Source organism: Rhinichthys klamathensis, unplaced genomic scaffold (genome assembly GCF_029890125.1).
Source record: "Rhinichthys klamathensis goyatoka isolate OS25496 unplaced genomic scaffold, OSU_Roscu_1.1 h1tg000413l_1, whole genome shotgun sequence".
In the NCBI taxonomy this organism is placed as follows: Eukaryota; Metazoa; Chordata; class Actinopteri; order Cypriniformes; family Leuciscidae; genus Rhinichthys; species Rhinichthys klamathensis.
The window spans coordinates 740,364-759,313 of NW_026606913.1; the positions used below are offsets into that span (position 1 = coordinate 740,364).

The following is an 18,950-nucleotide window of genomic DNA, read 5'->3' on the forward strand; positions in this document are numbered from 1 at the left end:
AAAGATAGGCGCCCAGTCTATTTTTGACGGATGCGGCATCCAAGCCGCACCGTAAATACAAAACAAAAGTAAAAAAACACTGTCAATTTCAAAATAAATACCCTGTGCAGAATCCCAATTGTATTGCACACCAATATATCCTTGGTAGAAACCATAGACTGTAAGGTAGAAACCCAAAAATCAAGAAAAAACACGTCGGACAGGCAAATCACGTGGTCTCCCGCATCCAGTCGCTTCTGAAATGCTCTTGGTGTGAGTTGGCACCGCGTGAAGGACGGAATAAAACCTTGCCGGAGCCGTAATGCGCCGCAGACGTGTGCAGTGTAAATAAGGGGTAAGGCTCGGTTCCGCTGCCATCTCGCGCAGATTTGAGCGTGGCGCTCGAGCCTTTCAAAGTAGTAATTTGGCCGTGAGCGCGGAAAAACGCGTCCGGCGCGTGCGCACTATGTAGTGGATTTTGTGTCAAGCGCCCAAGTCACTCGCAAATGCACTGTTGTACCCGCACTGTCCGCGTGGTCCCAAAAAAATGGGTTGCACGCGGACGGAGTGTGCGGATGTCCTATATACTTTGGGCATAAGTCTCTCAACTGGCAAAACATGCTGTGTGGTGGCAACGACTGGTTGAAAGTAAGTGTGAGTGTGACCTCTTTGTTGGCAACCACAGATCACCACCTTGATGGTTATCATAGCTGCAACTCTGTAGGTCAAGAATAACCAAACATTTCACAACAATGTTTGTGTGAGGGAAAAAATAGATGTATTTCTTCTGTTTAAAACAGCATAGACAATTTCTAGAAAAAATATTGCATAGGCTACTTGTTTGTTGGTCTCTTTCTCATTGTCATATTTATTTTTTCTTTCTATTTTAAAAATAGAAATGTAGAATGTTTTAACTTAATTGATGTCACTATAGTCATGTGAATGATTATTACCAATTATTACATATTTCACGAAAGTCGTGTATAGGCTATGGCAAACTGATTTTAGCTTCAAATGGATCCATCGTCGGAGATAAAAAATGTAAGGCGTCAAAAATATTCAGTAAAGAATTCTGTAAAATTATTCAGTAAAGTGAGACCGGATCAATAATGCCATTCATTTTATGAGTGGTTTTTTTTTCATATTCTTTTTTTTTTAAGCTGAGATTTAAACAGACATCCAATTCTTACCGGATTTGCATGTTGTAGCTAAGCTACCATACCGTGCAACATGCAAATTCAGTAAGTGAATGCCTGTTTTAAAAAAGCAGCACACTCTAATACAAATAATGGCATTATTGATTCAGTCTCACTTTACTGATTAATTTTACGGAATTCTTTCCTGAATATTTTAGAAGCCTAAAAATAAAATATATGGGAACATTCCAGAACCTGGACTGCTAATGTTGCATGTAGTAGCCTAATCCCAGCAAACACCATAGACAGTAAAAGAAAGGCAAACACAGAACGTTCCAATGGTTCCTTTTTTTCTTTCTTTGTTAACCAAGAACGTTCAAGGAACGAGGAACCAAAAACTACATTCGCAGAACCGAAAAGTGTTAGGCTATATGTACAATAACGCCAACAGTTAACGTTCCTAGAACATTCTGGCAAGGTTCTCTCAAAATTATGAGCAAAATGTTTTTGTTTTTTAGTTATCTGGTCTTTTATAACACCAAAACATTAGCACAAAAGAATGTTATTTAGCATAGCATGCATCATTTATGGAACGTTTTTCTAAAATATTTTAGTTGGACATTTGTCTAATGATTGTGAAGCCTACTTTTTTTTCAGATGGTTCGAGAACGCTCAAAAGTTGTTGTTTTTTTAAAGAAAAAATGATTAATCTAGCTCAGAAAATTCGAAGATACACGAGTTCTAGTCTTAAGAGGACGTCAACGCTTTTTAGCCTACATGTTAGAATCTCATAATTAGGGTCATTTGATTTCGACATGGTGTGAAGTTAACGCACCTAAACTGGATGGTTACTATCGCACTCATAATAACTAGACTAGAGTATTGGCTTCTGACACTCGCTCCTCCTGGATGTTGTGGATAGTGAAAGTACATGCTCCTGGTAGTTTCCAGATGTCGTCTTCTTTATCGTCCCTAGTCCCAGTCAATTTCCAGTTCACACTCTCTTTGAGAGATTCCTGAAGCTCCAGTCCGACTTGCAAATTCTGTAGGTGAAGCAACGCGCATCTTGCGGAAGAGCCACCGGATGTGCTGTGGAACCGTCTCACAGCAGAGGTCGACTCGGAACTCCCCTTTCTCCAATGTCATGCACGGCTTCCCATTCGATCTACGTCTCGATATAGGACGTCTTTGCTTGGCGCATCATTCCTGTCAAACGATCTGAGAAAGCATTACGTCTTATTAAAGTGACACACACTCTAACGTAACGTTAAACTTGACCACAAGATGGCACTATAATGTAATACATCACTTCACTGGAGCTGTGATTCACTTCAGTAGATTAGATTTTATTTGTGTGAGAATATCATATGTATGAGAATATCATAAAAACATGCAGGTTATTTTATTTTCTTAATTTGAAATCATGAAATCATTCAATTGTAACATTACTCTCAATTCATCACACGTTGCATCATTCTCATTTTTATTGCTGTAATCAGTGTTGGTGACTAAAACTACTGAAATATAGTAGAAATAAAATATCAGGGGGGCTAATACAATGCTAAATCATAAATCAGTACCTATATATAATAACATACCGAATTACCGATGTCCAGCAATTAAATAGTAGCCTACATTGTGTTTAATTTGTCATTTAATGAGATCTAGAATGTGTTAGTGTCGAGAATTTTTATGTGAGAAATACATAGATCTGACATTTTCACACATGCACTTTAATGGTCCAGTGGCAGAACTTTTGCCAAGCCTGTCAGAGGTGCAGGGTTCTAATCCGCACTCGTATATTTTTTTATTTTTTTTTCTCATTAAAACCGATTATGTTTATCAGTGGTTATATCAAGCAGGGACACGTTTGTGTCACTGAACATTGTATCCGCGCCACTGATCGCAGCGGCAACGAGCACTTTGATCACTTGATTTCAAAAACAACACATTTCAGCGTGCTAGATCGCCTCTTATTTAACAAACGAACAAAATGAATGCTCTGCTAGTTAACTAGAGATGTTTTATTTATTTGTATTAGTTACATCTGTACCGCGAGATGTTTCAAAAGTGGTGGGGACAATATCGACCCTGGCAAAAAGTGGTGGGGACATGTCCCACCCGTCCGACTCACAAATTACCTTACCAAGTTCCCAGAAAGGACTGCTGGAATCGATGGTGTGTTGAATGACCTGTGGCTCCACAAGGAACAGATGGTCAGAGCCGCTATCGTAGCCCAGGTCAATCTCAGACTGCTCCAGCGGGAGAAATTCCCCCTCTGACGTCTGCCGAGACTTAAAGAGTTTAGCACGTACTTTGGCATCCACCATGTGGCTCTCCTGTAGGTCGCCGAGACGGAACATAAGGCAGAGACTGTCATCACTGTTGGCCACGACACAAGTCTGGCTGAAAAGAAGAATTTCGGCGCGTTTCTTGGGACACTAAATTTTGACGAACATGCACCCCACCATGAGGGCGTCGATCATGGATCCCACAATGCACTGCACCATGACCAAAAGCACACCTTCGTAGCAGCTGGGCGAGACTGTGCGCGCACCATAACCAATAGTCCTCTGTGTCTCCACCGAGAAGAGCAGTGCTGACACAAATTCATCCACTTTGGGGTAGCACACATCAGTGTCCGCAGGAACTTCAAGATCTCCACGCAGCCCAGGAATGCATTTAGCGAATAAAGCCCTGCGAATATAAACCAGGTGACTGCATAGCACATCATTAAACAAAGAGAAACCATCTACGGAAGGTCCACATATGAAGTGAAGATGTCAGCCAGAAAGCGTTCTCTCTCAGCCATGTATGCCAAGTTTACACGACACTTCCCATCTTTAGAGACGTAGCGGCACTGTTTGTGAAACTCCGGGTGGCAAGTAGCAGTCTGCGCACTCTCATTCTCGATTAGCTTGTTGCGTGCTCTAGGACTGCACTCCACATCCCGTACAGGGGTGCTGCACTGAGGGCTAGTGGATTAGCTTGTCATGTTGGGAACACTAAGAGCATGGCGGCAACATGGACGAACGTTCACCTCACGTAAAAAAAGCAACACCTCATCATCGCCAGCTCAGCCTCAGTGGGGGCACAGATAGAGGGTATCTGGTCTCGGACGTACCCACGCTGTGGGCTGTATGGCAAATCTGTGGTAGGCTACTCTTGTGGCGGCGCATGGACATGCATGTTTTAGAGGCCTGGCTCGGCATGATGTTCGGCAAAGGAAGGGAATTGCCACCTGTTGAATAGGGTTGATTATCGCTCTGAGGGAGACTCTAGAAAAGAACATGATGACATATATGTTTTAACATTTTAAGCATTTCTTAGCAAATCCGTGTAAAGAAAATATCACTATAGCGACTTTTGTCATTGCACTGGAGGTTTGGAGGATTTAGTCAAGCCTTAGAAATCATTATTCTTTTAATATTATACAAAGTTTGAACGATGCAAAGCATGAGGCTTCAACCACAACATGTCCATTGACGTTAAAAGCTATTTATTCTCTTGGATCTTGGATCCGATTGCTAAATGGAACAGTAAACATGTAGATGTGAGAGTTAAGGGCCATTTACACCAAGAATGATAACTATCATCGGTTTATGTTTTATCCCCGCCTTAACTGCTTTGATATGACTACTATTAAATCTACAGGAATATATTTTAGTTTGTACAGCCCCAAGCAGCGCACAAAACACGCATTTTTCTCAATTCCCGGTATGAGAGGTATGGGAAAGTTGCCATCCCCAACATGGCGGCGCCGTTGACGTACGCTCCAGCGGCCAATAGGGCGTCTATGTATTTATTATGTCTATGTGCTAGATGGCCCCGCTGCAGTCAAATCGAAATCTGATTGGCTGATTAAATCTGACTGCTTATCTGATTGGTTAAAGCAACGGTTTCATTGCCAACCATTGCAAGCTACAGGCGCCCGCACTGTCGATTCTGAAGGCCTGAAGGCAGATTTCTTTGACCCTGGCAACGCATGATGGCTGAAATATGATTGGATAAAAGCACTAAAATAAACATACACTACTGGAAGCAGCGCAACCAAGAGAAAAGCTATGAAATTAAGAGAATTAACTATTGGGAATAATTTAATACTCATTCATGGAAAAAATATATTAAAGTGCAAGTCAGTGATTCTGATAGTGTTTAGGCCAGCAGAGAAGGCGTTGCTGGCTCTGACTGCCCACCACTGCAGGCTACTTACCATGCAGCTTTCTGGTGTAGTCTTGTTTTTATTCCCATGCCCACCATAGCAACCATAAACCAATCAAATCACCTGTTACTTGTCAAGCACAGTTATGACAACAGTTTGAAATCCTTTGCAGTCATTGGCTCTAAATTCCATTGGGGCTGGGACCCCAAAACCTTAAATGGCCCATTTTACCTGATGGCCCATTTTACCTGATATCACCCTAGTTAAATCTAAATATTAAATGTTACACCTAAAACATAAAAACTTAAACATAGTTTGAAGCTAAATGTGACAAAATGTTGCTGTTATTTTCAGCGTGAGCCGCTTAACAAACGGCACCCCATATAATTAGTAGAACAAAATTATACACAACCGATTTTATTGGTTTATAATCATAGACTGCAAAAAAAAAAAAAAAAAAAATCGTATTCTCACAGCAGAATATACTCTTAGAAAGCTCCTAATTTATCTTAAAACTTCTACGTAGGAAGCTTCTACGGATCTGAGAGCAACTCTGAGTGAGAAAAAGACAAAAAAGTTATAAAAGTTATAAAAAATGTGATTTTTGTTATGTCTGGTAGGCTACACCAAAAACACGAACACAATATGGATTAAACAAATCACAGTTATTAAAACTATATTGACAGTCAAAAAGTAATAATAAAGTAATAAAGTAATAAAGAACTTGCTAATGCGACTGTTGTAGGCTACTGTGCGCGGTGCACCCGGTGTTTCACACCGCAGCAAACGCTCTTCCGACGCACCACTCAGGCGTGCGGTATGAAACCGGCCTAAAATGTAGCGATCGGGTGCGGATATCTATAAATCAGAGACAATTATGTTGCGGGTGGTTGGCGGTGCATTATTAATTAGAAGCAGGCGATTCGGGTGACGTTTAAGATGATCCGTGCATATAGCCTCGTATTAAACGATCAAGATGATTTTTCCCACAGAAAATTAATAACACAAAACAATTTGAAACTTAAAAAAACATATGAAATCATAGCCTACAATAGAATGCGTTATGCAATGATTCAATAAATTCTGTTGGTTGGAAGTCTTATTTGATTAGGCTACACTGAATTTATGAAAATTTCTATAGTTAATAAAATGTCTTGGTGTGGCTCACCCTGTAGCCTACCATATGGCAGCCTTACTGGTAGCATGGCTACCAGTTTGAGAACCACTGCTAAAATCTATGTCAATGGACTTTACAATTATATTACACAATGGAGGTGTGAACTTAAAGATATTAGAAATTCTATATTTTATTAAGATATTAGCCTACATAAGAATGGGGTTGTCATGCTCATGCCAATATATTAGGCCTACTGTTGGATTCTTTATTGGATTCATATGCTATATTGTTCCAAATATAATTGCGTTCTACTTAATTCAGCTATAGCCTAAACAATCAATAGTTGACTAAAACTTGAATATACCTGTTTGCCTGAACTTTAACTTTGAAATGTTTTAACTGGTGCCCCGCCTCTTACTTCTCAAACCTCTTACTTTATGCCGTTCTATAGTATCGTGCTGGGAAACAGAAAATAACATTGTGCTTTGCGAATTACCCATCGCTTGTTGGTAAATGGCGTGTACCACAGCTTGCTTTGCCGATTGCTAGACGTGATTGGCAAACGGTTTGCCAGAATACCCTGACCCTTGGTGCCCTGATTTCACGCGCAATGCACGAATACACTGTAGGCTCACTCTCGCTCGTATCCAAGGTAAATCATCAACACTATCATCCCTTACAAGTGTTTTATTTAACTGAATACATCACAATAAGCTAAAACGCATGCGCAGGTCACTTTTCCTGAACAAGTGCGCACCCGAGTCCGTGCTGCTTTCACATTCACACGAACCAACCGAACTCAGACCACCTCCTCCAGGTAGTCTCGGGTTCGGGCACCCGGGTCCCTGACAGCGTTCACATTAGCGATTTTTCATGCGAATCGTGCCCCGTTCCAAACTAAACTGCCAGTGTGAAAGCCCCCTTATTATGCGCAGCTGAGTGAACAACGCTACTATAGGTATATGTAGCTATTCACAATAGCTACATATTGTTTCAAAGCAGCTTACAGAAAATGCATGCATCTACTTTACAATTCAGGGGGCTTTTACACTGGGCTCGTTTGCTGCGGTCCGAGCCCGAGCGCGTTTGTTCCCGGCGTCCCCCGCAGCGTTGGTCTGGTTTCACACACAACTGGATTCTATCGAACCCTGGTGCGTTTGCGTGCATATGACGTCATCGCAAACGTGCACGGCGCATGATAGAAAACAGAACGTGGGTCAATATTGTTTTTTATTTTATTAATTCGCTGCTATTATGCGCAGTTGAGTGAACACTACAGGTTTACTGTGCGTGTGTCACATAAGGTGGACTTCTGCTGCTTACAAACGGAATCTTTTTAGGAGACAGTGGATTTCCAACTTTGTTTCCCTGATTCCACGCGCAATGCACGAATAGGCTACACTCCAGGCTCACTCTCGCTCGTATCCAAGGTAAATCATCAACACTATCATCCCTTACAAGCGTTTTATTTAACTAAATACATCACAATAAGCTATAAACGCATGCGCAGGTTACTTTACTTCCTGAACAAGTGCGCACCCGAGTACGTGTTGCTTTCACATTCACGCGAACCGCGGCACGGTTCGGGAGCAACCGAACTCAGACCACCTCTTCCAGGTAGTCTCGGGTTCGGTACCCCAGTGCGCACCCGGGTCCCATGACAGGGTTCACATTAGCGATTTTTCATGCGAACCGTGCCCCGTTCCGAACTAAACTGCCAGTGTGAAAGCCCCCAGAGAAACCAGACCAACGCTGCGGGGGGTGCCGGGGACAAACGCGCTCGGGCTCGGACCGCAGCAAACGAGCCCAGTGTAAAAGCCCCCTAAGAGTGATGTTGTCAGTTGCATTTCAGAAACGTACATATAAAAATGTACTGTAAGCTAATAATATATTAATTTAAGGCAGAAAAAGAGCTAATTTAAGTAATGAATACATACATGTTTAATTAATAGAGGATTAGATTAGGACTCTGGCTAATATGGTATAGCCTAATGGAAATGCAGATACTTATGCTTAGATTGTTAATACATAATGTTTTTCAACAGGTGACATTTTATATTTTGGCCCTTCAGTTGAGTTCAAAATAAAATGGACAACGAAATGACAAACAATGATTTGTTTTATTTGTTATTAGTTGTTTAGATTAGTCGACTAATCGAAAGTTATAGTCGTTAGAAAATTAGTCGTTAGTGGCTGCACAATATCGTTCCACTGTGTTTTTATCGTTACAGATGTGGTGTGAACGTTGCTATTTTCATGTCATTTGAAAGATTATTAAAATATTATAGTAGTTATCATTATAGTTTTCGTCCTTGCTGTGAACAGATCTTCAGTGATTATCATTCATTACCCTGATAGCCAGGGCCGTAGCTAGAGGATTCGGGGCCCCCTGAAAAAATATTGATGTGGGCCCCCACCACCCTCCACCAATATCATATACTGTACAATAGATGAACATGGAGGCCCACATAACAGAAGATGGTGATGTTGTTGTAAAACCTTTATTTTAAAAGTTAAATGTTTATATACAAATTACAACTAATAAAAAAAGCAAGAAATTGTTAAATAATAATAAAACCAATTTTTTAAAAGTAATATTTTTTTTCCCCCATCAGTCTGTTATAATTCATAAATCAAAAAGTAAACATTTTGAAATTGACAAGAATGCAGTCTAATTAAAAAAATAAAACCATTCATTGTCTTATTTTTTAATAAAGATAATATGGAACTGGTAATATTATTAAATAAAGCGAATACATTTATTCATCCAAGTGCAGTGTGTTGTATTCGTGTTTTCTCGATGTTTTAAATATCATCAGCCGGCAGGTCAGATGCATAATGCAATGCGTCGTGACTCGTGTAATTTTTTTAAAACTCTAGTTACAATAGTGTAAAAAGACAGGAATTTAGACCACGTAATCATTCGGTCGATTGCGGCGCGCACCGATAATAAAAAATGACTGTACACGGCAGACTGTAGACGGAAGTTTTCTAAATCCCAGCGAAATAACAATATATAACCGGTCTTTAAGAACGTCTTGATCGACTAGGATACAACCACTCTCCTTGCCTCCCTCTCCGTCTTTTCCTGGCATTTCTGGTTCCCTGATTTATGTTTTCTTTTCCCCGACATTTTTCAGTCAGTCTCCTGCTCTTCCACCAAGTTCATCATTAACTTCAGGCTGCCGCCTCAACTCTGATTGGTTCTGTTCACGAGCTGGGGTGGGACTTACAATTTCATTGGGTCCATCTGATGTTTGTCACTGACTCTGACTAAATATTTAATAAATACTTTAGGTCGGACTAAACCATTTTTATGGAGGTAAGAGAAGCAGATATTTGGAAAAATATTTACCCAAATTGCACGTTTTTTTGTGGTTTTCATTTAAATCTCGGGCATACAACTAATATAAATATTAGAATTATTCAAACTACAGGGGCCTAAATAGTATAACTGCTGGATTTTGTGGGGCCCCCTGGGCAGCGGGGGCCCCTATAATTGTCACCACCTTTCACCCCACTAGCGACGGCCCTGCTGATAGCACACGTACATCACAGAGATGTCTATTTGATGTGTGTGTTTACATCTGGAAGATGTATTTTTTAGAGTGTTTGCTCATCTGCAATACGTCTATAGGACGTTTCCTGTCAGATGTCAAATAGACGTTTAGAAGATGTCTTTAAGATGTAATGATTTAGAATGCATGTTAAACTGACATCTTCTATACGTCTATTTGATATCTGACAGGAAACGTCTTAGACGTATTGCAGATGAGCAAACACTCTTAAAAATATGCCTTCCAGATGTAAACATCATATCAAATAGACTTGTGCTATCTGGGGTAGTGTGTGTTTCATCGCACACAATTATTACTTGTAATTTAAAGTTAAGACTTCTAATATAGCAAACAAGCAATATGGACCACTTTAATTAATTTAGTGCTCCACAAAAGACTGAAACTTTCTTTCTACAGTTCTCACAAAAGCAAATACTTCAAAAATAAAATTGGACCCCATTCACTGTCATTCTTAGCCAGGTTAAAACCAGACCATTCTCAGTTGAGTTATGGTCTGGCAAAGCGTCATAGACAAATCATTTACAGAGGGGCGTCACCAACGGACATCGCGGATAGACCTAAAACCAACCAGAGCGATGAATGAGATGACGTATGCAGAGCGGAGGAGAAACATCTCCGATTGTTGTTCTTTGCTTGGTTTTTAACAAAAAGGAAACGTTCAAATCGCTTAAAACAGACGCGATAGCTGATTCGAACGAGTGATGTTCGACGGCGGCATCCATCTTTGTAATGTAGGCTACAAAATCTGCTTCAAAATCCCAGCGCTGTCGTCATCGTGTAAAGCCCGCCCCAACGTTTCTGATTGGTGCCTCGATTTCGACGGATTGCAAATGGGCTTGAATAGAGTGCCGAAGTGATGACGTCACTTTGTAGGACAACTCGGAAGCTAGCGGCGCATGGATTCCCTCGATCGAAAAGCTATGCATTTCCCCATAGACTTTTGGAAAAACCGCAAAAAATAAGATCTGTGTTTAACAAAGAGTTGTGACCCTTACACATTTTGTCTATCAAGATAATCTTTACAAGTTAATCCAAAATTTATACATTTTGAAGCCTATAGCCTATAAAGTTTTTAAAAAACACAATCAGACACAATAAAGTTTAAAAAAAACACAAGCAGGTTATAACTGTGTGTTCTATGTCATAGATCAAAACGTGAAAATATTTAGAGGCTTTGATCACCACAGACCTTATTTCAGGCGATTTAGCAAAAACCCATTCAAAAATCCCATAGACTTTAGAGCGAGGGAACCGGGAGTGCTAAAATGCTAACTCACTTCCGGCGTTTTGGCCTACAGAGTGACGTCGTAACGTCGGCACTCTATGAGCTCTTTGCCAGAACTTTCAGAGCAAATCTAAATTTGCCGGAAGTTGCCTGGGTTTTCCCAGGCTATGCCATTCTATGAAAAAAAAAAAAAAAATACAGAGAAATACACTCACCGGCCACTTTATTAGGTACCCCATGCTAGTAACGGGTTGGACCCCCTTTTGCCTTCAGAACTGCCTCAATTCTTCGTGGCATAGATTCAACAAGGTGCTGGAAGCATTCCTCAGGGAGTTTGGTCCATATTGACATGATGGCATCACACAGTTGCCGCAGATTTGTCGGCTGCACATCCATGATGCGAATCTCCCGTTCCACCACATCCCAAAGATGCTCTATTGGGTTGAGATCTGGTGACTGTGGAGGCCATTTTAGTACAGTGAACTCATTGTCATGTTCAAGAAACCAATTTGAAATGATTAGAGCTTTGTGACATGGTGGAAGTAGCCATCAGAGGATGGGTACATGGTGGCCATAAAGGGATGGACATGGTCAGAAACAATGCTCAGGTAGGCCGTGGCATTTAAACGATGCCCAATTGGCACTAAGGGGCCTAAAGTGTGCCAGGAAAACATCCCCCACACCATTACACCACCACCACCAGCCTGCACAGTGGTAACAAGGCATGATGGTTCCATGTTCTCATTCTGTTTACGCCAAATTCTGACTCTAACATCTGAATGTCTCAACAGAAATCGAGACTCATCAGACCAGGCAACATTTTTCCAGTCTTCAACTGTTCAATTTTGGTAAGCTCTTGCAAATTGTAGCCTCTTTTTCCTATTTGTAGTGGAGATGAGTGGTACCCGGTGGAGTCTTCTGCTGTTGTAGCCCATCCGCCTCAAGGTTGTGCGTGTTGTGGCTTCACAAATGCTTTGCTGCATACCTCGGTTGTAACGAGTGGTTATTTCAGTCACTGTTGCCCTTCTATCAGCTCCAACCAGTCTGGCCATTCTCCTCTGACCTCTGGCATCAACAAGGCATTTCCGCCCACAGAACTGCCGCTCACTGGATGTTTTTTCTTTTTCGGACCATTCTCTGTAAACCCTAGAGATGGTTGTGCGTGAAAATCCCAGTAGATTAGCAGTTTCTGAAATACTCAGACCAGCCCTTCTGGCACCAACAATCATGCCACGTTCAAAGTCACTCAAATCAACTTTCTTCCCCATACTGATGCTCGGTTTGAACTGCAGGAGATTGTCTTGACCATGTCTACATGCCTAAATGCACTGAGTTGCCGCCATGTGATTGGCTGCTTAAAAAATTAAGTGTTAACGAGCAGTTGGACAGGTGTACCTAATAAAGTGGCCGGTGAGTGTATATTAGGTCTTTCTTTCCACAGAAGATTGAACATGATTGAAACAACATGGAGAGTGAGTAAATGATGACTGAATTTTCATTTTGATGTCATCTTTCTCTTTAAGAATGAGTCAATGATGACAATAGCTAAAAGTGATGTTTCAATATGTGTTGACCCACTGTGGGAAAGTAGGTATATGGTGGCGTATTCCATCTCCAGGTTTGCTCAACACAAAAAGCTGGATTTGAGCTTTAGATTGTTGATTGTTGCTGATCTGGTCCTGTCATCACCTGAGGTCCCTCTGCCATCTGCGACAGGAGCGCTTCTGTCCCCACTCCGCATGATTCTGAACATGGCACTACTTTATGCTAAGGAGGTGAAGCTGAATCCAAAACCTTGCCAAAAAGAAAAGATTGTCAAATATGTCTCTATAGTATGGAATAATGTAAATGTATGTATCACTGTTTAAGTGCAATTAAATGCTAGAGAAGTATTTCCATGTTTACAATTTTATTTTTATTTTTTATAATTGTTTGGTCAAACGATTTATAAAGGGGGAAAAAATATGCACAGGATGTGAAGGAAGGGTGGACTTACAGGAAACAGTTTAAGCTTCTTCATCTGCTGGCTCAGCAGGAAAAAGACATTAATATGCTTACATGAGCCTCCAATAAACTTTACTCTTATGACACAGGCATGCCAAAGGGTTAACTTGTGATTGCTTGCGTATTTTAGTTTGGGGTTTTTGAACTGCTGCAGCCATGGCTACATTTTTTAGATTATGTTTTTAGATGACATTGCTAAAAGGCAAAAACCTACATCAACAAATAAAATTTGGCCTGACAAACTCATACAGGTTTAGACAAATCTGAGGGAAATGAGGACAGAATATTATTTTTTGGGGGCGATATATCCCTTAAGTCTTGGTTTCTGAAAAATCTATCAAAATTAAGAGAATTTATGCTTTAAAAAAATCTGCCAATGGGGTCAGAAAAATAATCTTGTTCTCCCTTCAGATAAGTTTATTTCTCTGATCCCACTGACAGATGTAAGCACAAACTCACTTAATTTGTATTTTTTTTCTCAGAAAACAAATGTATCTTGATTTAAGAATATTTAGATATTTGTATTGGAAAGCAAAACAAAAACATGAGTAAGAAAAAAAAATTGGCATAAAAAAATAAGCAGGAAAATAAATGTTCAATTAGAGAGCAAATAGGCCTACTTTGAAAAAATAAAATAAAACCAAGACTATTGAATTACTAGCAATTTTGACCAAGGCTAAATTAAAATAGGGCACCCCACCAACACAATGAAGAAAGAAGAAGTTTGTCTTACCTAAGTTGTGATTCCCGCAATAGCACTGGACATTGGGCAGCTGGTCACACAAGCAAGGACTGAGGACACCCTGGATCTGGATGTCTCGACTGGAATCAAAGTTAATCGTGATCAATTTATCCTAATCCAGGTGTCTCAACAGACTCCAGCAGAAAGGACAGATCAGTAATGTCATATCCACATAAGCTCTATCAGGTTAAACCGTTTAGAGATGACTGAAAACAAGAAAACAAAACCAAAAACAGTTGATGTTAATATTTAAAGAGAAAAATATATTTTATAAATACAAAAAACTTTAAAAAGCAGCCTAGCAAACAGCTGATGTCACAGCTTCATTGTATAGACCTTGATTGACTAGTGCTTTTCTCTGAGAGTAACACTGTGTCTGTTGGTTATGCATAATGGTTTAATCATGGTGCCATTTTGCTTCACAACCCACCCAACTCCTCCTCCCCTTCTGCTGGTTATCTTCAGTCAGTCAGAATTTCAGTTTAGTGCAGTCAAGGAAACGTTCAATCCAACATCAGCAGCGTCAATGACTTCATATAGGTGTATAGATGATGAATTCTGGAATCGTGCTCCGCATAAATGTCAGCCATGCGAGTCTAAATATAAAATCCAAGCAGGTAAGTCTCAAATTCAGTGTTCGGTTAATCGTCTCTTATTTAGCCTACACGTAAACGAATGAGAATTATAATTTCGTGGCGAGGTTGTAATGTTGCCTAAAGCAAATATTTTCGACTCTAGCGCAGTCATTTAATAGTCAGTTAGCCTATCTAAAAGAGTTTCAAATAACATTAGAGTTTTTTTTTTTTTTTTTTTTCTATTCGTGTTGTAGCCTATAATAAAGTGGATATTTTAGACGTTGTTGTGTTCGTCCTCAAGTGGACACGTAGCCTAGGCCTATGTAAAATGAGTTTGTGACCGACGAAAATGTGCGCATTTGTAATCGTTTTAAACTTTTGAAAACCACTGAAACAAATGAAACAAAAATATAGTTCTTTTTTAACGGCAGGTTTCGAATTCACTGAAAACTGCGGCTGGTCCGACGAACAACAGCAAATCAAGTCAGCTTACAAACCATGCGAAAATGGAACATATAACAACGGATCTCACGTTAAATGCCTCAAATGTTCCTCGTGCATAACGCCGTTTATTGCATGCAACACAACCTCTGACACCATCTGCTGTAAACAAGGGTAGGTTTTTGTTTTTACATTTATTATGTACTAGGCTTACTTGTTTGTTTGTTTTAACCTGCATTAAAATGAATTCAGTCTAATCTTAACGATAATTTAAGTTTCGAAAATCGAAAACAAGCTAATTATTACGGTTTGACTATTATTTTGATGCCAAGAAGTGGCACGATACAGTAGGATAAAAGCGAGCTTTAAATCTGCTTGTCTTTTATTCCTATAATTATCTTTTTTGCAGGGTTTTCGATGGAAAATGCATCACTCAGCCGTTGCAGACCACAGTAACAGTAAGATTGTAACTTAGTATCTTCGAGTTGGCTCTCCCTTTGTCCAACAGTGCTCTCTCGTCTAAAGCTGAGAGATATTTACATAAGCTTTAGTAAAAGCTAAATACGCCATTTTCACAGTGTACACTGTTTTTTTTTTTAGACTGTGAGTAGGATTACTACTACTACTACTACTACTACTACTGCTGCTGCTTCTGCTGCCTCTGTTGGCAGCTCAATCACCTCTCAAACCCCACCTCATGTCATAAATGTGACAGGTATTGTTTTGCATATCAGTGTTTTTAATCGTTATCTCTACAACAGTTCACCATACATATACTACTGTTGAAAAGTTTGGTGCTGTAAGATTTTTCTAAATGTTTTTGAAAGAAATATCTTCCAGTAGACTAATACCAAGGCTGCATTTATTTGATTTGAAAACATGGGTTGCTTGATAATTTGTGGAATATTTTCAAGATTGTGAAAACATTTCAAGATTATTTAATGAATAGAAAGTTCTAAAGAACAGTATTTGAAATGGAACTTTTTTGTAGAACGAAAAACTCTTTGCTGTAACTTTTGATCACTTCAGTGCACGATCGCTGAATTAAAGTATTCATTTCTTTCAAATTTCTTTCAACAGTAGAATACATATTTACAGTATCAGTATTCAGTGCTTGGTGTTGATCTGATTCTCTATAGTACATGTCAAAATGTAGCCTTTTCAATACAAACACAACAAGAGAGAAAGAAAAATAGAATGTGTTGGATTCTATGTAAAACAAAAGTAAATTTGATGTTTTTCTTTGCAGGGATCTATGTATGTTTAGGGATTTTATCCACTCTCACTCTGGTATGTCTGTTCTTGGTTATTAAGAGGAGGAGGACAAAACATTTTAATGAAGGTCAGTCACAGGAAGAAACATTTGGAGGATGTCCTGAAAGTTAAATATTTTTGTTTCCTGTCATGTCTGACTGAGGCTGATCCAATATTATATTGAAATAGTTAGTTTAATAGTTAGTTTTAGAAGCCGACATGCAGAGGCAGAACAAGTAAGCCATTCATAAACATATTCCTCCGAGAAGTTAGCCTGGATACCAGCCGAACTTAGCCCACAGCATTTGAGGTCGGGAAGAATCTGAATATTCTGACTAGAATCTGAGTATGACTACGTCTGGCTACCAAGAAGTGTGTTCTCTCAAAACATTCGCTAGGCTTTGTTTTTGGCAGGATTTTTTTTTTTTTTTTTTGGAATGTAATATTGGTCAGTGTTGTATGAAACAATCATCATTTATTTTGTAAACCCATTTTGTGTTAACAGTGGCAGTACAGAAATTACACGTGTCAGTCTCAGAAAAAAGGTTTAATGGGGTTCAATATAGAACCCTATAGGCTTCTTAAATTTTAAACAATCCTAATTGCAAAAAATGGTTCTATATAAAGAGAAATGTCTTAAATGATTGCATAATACTTTCATGTTAAAGGGTTACTTCAATTTTTTATACCGATATTAGTATATGTTTATGAGCTATTTAATTCATAAAATGAAATAAAAATAAATTAAAACAAAATTAAAACTAACCCTAACCCATAACATTATAACATATATAGAACCATATCTTCTAAGAGTGCATCTTTAACTGTTATCTTTTTAGTATTACATTATTGCAATTTCTACATCACAAAGGCTTGAGTGCTACTATGATGCAATTTGTAATTAATCACAAGATTAAAGAAAGATAATAACAGGAATTTCTTTTGTTTCACAGAAATTCAAAAACGTAATGGAGCAGTTCGGGAAAGTCTGTCCATAAAGGGCATCAAGGGATATGAACAGTCCGTCTCATACAACATAATCAAAGAAAGCGATAATAGCGATCACTTGACTGGATCGGCGTATCTGTTAGGTGGGTGTACGAAAAAAGAAAAAAAAACTACAGTAGTTTCATTTGACCCTATATGAAACCACTCCTTGCAGGTGTGTTTACAGTAAACAGAGGGTTTGTGATTTTCCATAAACATCTAATGCGGTAACACTTTATTTCAATAGTCCACATTCTACTAACTATAAGTAACTTTGCATCTCCATGTTAACTAGCAGTCATTAGAGTATTAGTAGACTGTCTGCTTAATATCTGCTAACACTTTATTTTTTAATGGTCCCCCTACAGACTATAATTACTTTGCAACTACATGTCACCTTATTTGGTAACACTTTATTTTAAGGTGACGTAGTTACATTGTACCTACTCTAGTAAGTACTGAGTAAAATTATTTAACTACATGTACTTACTATAGAGTTACAGTTAGGGTTTGGTTTAGGTTAGTTACTTGTAATTATGCTTAATTTACTGTTTATTATTACTATAGTAAGTTCAACTTATTCTACTAACTCTAACCTAATAATGGTAAATTAATGGGTTGGTTGACATGTAGTTGCAAAGTTACTAGCAGTGGACTATCGAAATAAAGTGTAACTCCTAATTTCATTTATAATCATAGCTCCTGAGATCCAGGGTGCACCTTTGAAAACTGTGCTGAACAACCTGGATGTTCTGGAGGAGCTTGTGCTGGTTTTAGACCCGGACATCTCTGGTGCAAAAAATACACGTCACATTGCCGCCCAGTGCTCTTTTTCCTTTGCCTGGATCAATTATGCATATTCCATGAAGGACCACAAAAGTCCCCTTGTCACCGTTTTGGAGGGTGTCGTCACCAAGAACCCAGAATGGACCGTCGGCCACCTTGCTAAGCTGTTAACCGCTATCGGTCGCAACGATGCCGTGGAGATTTTGGCAAAGCTCCCAGCTGGTGTCGAAGAATAACTAATGTGGTATTGGAAGAAAACAACGCAGTATTAAACTTCTCTATATAGTGTTGTTCAACACACTCTCATTGCAATTCGTAACTACACACAGATAAATAAAAAAAGGGAGGACAAATTTTACCTTTAGGGGGAGCCTACAACAGCTTGCCACGACTGGGGCAGTACCCTTAAAGGGGTGGTTGATTAGGATTTCATTTTTTTGACTTTAGTTAGTTGTAATGCTGCTGTTTGAGCATATATAACATCTGCAAAGTTACAATGCTCGAAGTTCAAAGCAAAGGGAGATATTTTATTTGATAGAAATTGCTTTTTAAGAACTACAACAAACGGCCGGTAGGGACTTACAATGAGCTTCTTTATGGGTTAGTGACATCACCAACCCTAAAATGTACATAAAGCCTGCCTCCCATTTACATAAACCACGTGACGTATAGATTATCATAACAGAATATGCTAAATCAATGACTAGAAGATAGTCAGCTACATAAATTCATCAAGTAAACATTCAGAAATGTCCTGTTGCATTCTACATGTTGTCACTTCTTCTTGAGTTTCTCCATCACGGTCTGACTCCGGTTTGAACATAAAAGGCTAAAAGTGTTTGACATTTTCAACAATCTGTGTGAGGTAATTGGAGCTGCTAACACACACACACGCTGTTGAAGCTGCGCCCTGTGTGCCGAGAGCAGCAGTTTGTTTTCATTTAAAGGGACAGACATGAAAACA

At 39.3% G+C, this 18,950-nt stretch overlaps 1 protein-coding gene and 1 pseudogene across 1 annotated transcript; one reads left to right on the top strand and one right to left on the bottom strand.

Moving 5' to 3' along the window:
• Window positions 1-1,984: 1,984 nt before the first annotated feature.
• On the bottom strand, window positions 1,985-5,520 carry LOC130070675 (G protein-activated inward rectifier potassium channel 4-like; annotated as a pseudogene).
• A 10,452-nt stretch (window positions 5,521-15,972) lies between these two features.
• Window positions 15,973-18,282, top strand: igflr1 (IGF-like family receptor 1). The gene is made up of 3 exons (XM_056235170.1): window positions 15,973-16,301; window positions 17,167-17,304; window positions 17,900-18,282. The coding sequence occupies exons 1-3, from the start codon at window positions 16,157-16,159 to the stop codon at window positions 18,220-18,222; spliced, it is 606 nt and encodes a 201-aa protein (XP_056091145.1). The 5' UTR covers window positions 15,973-16,156; the 3' UTR covers window positions 18,223-18,282.
• The last annotated feature ends 668 nt before the right edge of the window (window positions 18,283-18,950 follow it).

What these genes read in the sequence shown, in the direction of transcription:
- igflr1 (XM_056235170.1), top strand. Translation starts at nt 16,157, where the DNA reads ATGTGTTGGATTCTATGTAAAACAAAAGTAAATTTGATGTTTTTCTTT. An exon ending in GACAAAACATTTTAATGAAG is followed by an intron (nt 16,302 to 17,166) that starts GTCAGTCACAGG and finishes TTTGTTTCACAG; the next exon opens with AAATTCAAAAACGTAATGGA. An exon ending in TGGATCGGCGTATCTGTTAG is followed by an intron (nt 17,305 to 17,899) that starts GTGGGTGTACGA and finishes TTATAATCATAG; the next exon opens with CTCCTGAGATCCAGGGTGCA.